The sequence below is a fragment of the Nicotiana sylvestris genome, chromosome 7, assembly GCF_000393655.2.
Source record: "Nicotiana sylvestris chromosome 7, ASM39365v2, whole genome shotgun sequence".
NCBI lineage: Eukaryota > Viridiplantae > Streptophyta > Magnoliopsida > Solanales > Solanaceae > Nicotiana > Nicotiana sylvestris.
Window position 1 is genome coordinate 150,434,542 of NC_091063.1, and position 1,268 is coordinate 150,435,809.

General features: G+C 44.5%; 1 protein-coding gene across 1 annotated transcript; it reads right to left on the minus strand.

Moving 5' to 3' along the window:
* Window positions 1-530: 530 nt before the first annotated feature.
* On the minus strand, window positions 531-1,013 carry LOC138873949 (uncharacterized). The gene has a single exon (XM_070152442.1). It carries the CDS (start codon window positions 1,011-1,013, stop codon window positions 531-533), a length of 483 nt encoding a protein of 160 aa, XP_070008543.1.
* Window positions 1,014-1,268: the final 255 nt, after the last annotated feature.

Here is a 1,268-nt window from a genome sequence, read left to right on the forward strand (position 1 = left end):
CTCGTCCTTGATGAATGCATGCTTTACTTCAGACTGTGGCCTTCTCTTTTGCTTTACCGGTCTGAACTTCGGGTCCAAACTCAATTGATAAATGGTGATCTCCAGTGGGATCCCTGTCATGTCAAGGTGGGACCAAGCAAAACAATCCATATTTTCAATAAGGAATTTAATGAGCTCTTCCCTGAGCTCGGGAGTTAACCCCGTGCCAAGGTATACCTTTTGATCGGACAAATGCTCGATCAGTATGACTTGTTCCAACTCCTCAACCATTGACTTCGTGGCATCGGAATCATCGGGGATTATGAAGGTTCGAGGCATCATATAATCATCATCCTCGAGAGTCTCCTACCGTTCCGATTTGGTCAAAGCTGGTGATTGTGGTTGTTATTTGACTTCCTACTTTTCCTTCGATTCTGGTCCCTTGGTTGATGTTAGTGCCGATAATAGTATTACTTCATCAATTGCAAATATCTCCTTGGCTGCTGGTTGTTTGCCGTACACCGTTTTGACTCCTTCCGGTGTTGGGAATTTCAAGACTTGATGAAACGTTGAAGGTACTGCCTCATATTATGGATCCAAGGTCTTCCAAGCAGCGCATTGTACCTCATATCACCTTCGATCATGTGGAACTTCGTTTCCTGGATAGTTCCATCCACGTTCACTAGAAACATGATTTCTCTTTTGATGGTTTCACTTACCATGTTGAAACCATTGAGCACTTGAGCTGCAGGCACGATTTGATCCTGAAGGCCAAGCTGCTCCACGATCGTCGATCGAATAATATTTGCCGAACTACCTGGATCAACCAACACACGTTTAACTTTAATTTTATTCATAAGGATAGACATTACCAGTGCGTCGTTGTGAGGCTGTTCGATCCCTTCTGCATCCTCATCGTTGAAAGATAAGGTATCTTCTAGTAAGTAGTCCCGGGCATGCTTCTCCCTTGTGATTGTAACTTTGGTGCGTTTAAATGTCAGACCCTGAGGAATATTGACCTCGTCGACGATCATATGATTCACGTGTTGTGGTTCCTCCTATTCGTTTTTCCTTTTTGCTTCCCTGTCTCTAAAGTGATTTTTTGCTCGGTCACTCAAGAACTCTCGAAGATGACCTTCGTTGAATAAACGAGCTACCTCATCCCTCAACTGTCTGCAGTCTTCGGGCCTGTGACCATGGGTTCCATGGTACTTGCACAATTGATTTGGATTCTTTTGAGGTGGTTCGGTCTATAGGGGCCTGCGCCACCTTGTATCCTTGATTCGTTC

Bases quoted from the DNA above. Each gene is read 5' to 3' on its own strand.
- LOC138873949 (XM_070152442.1), bottom strand. From the start codon at position 1,013: ATGATCGTCGACGAGGTCAATATTCCTCAGGGTCTGACATTTAAACGC.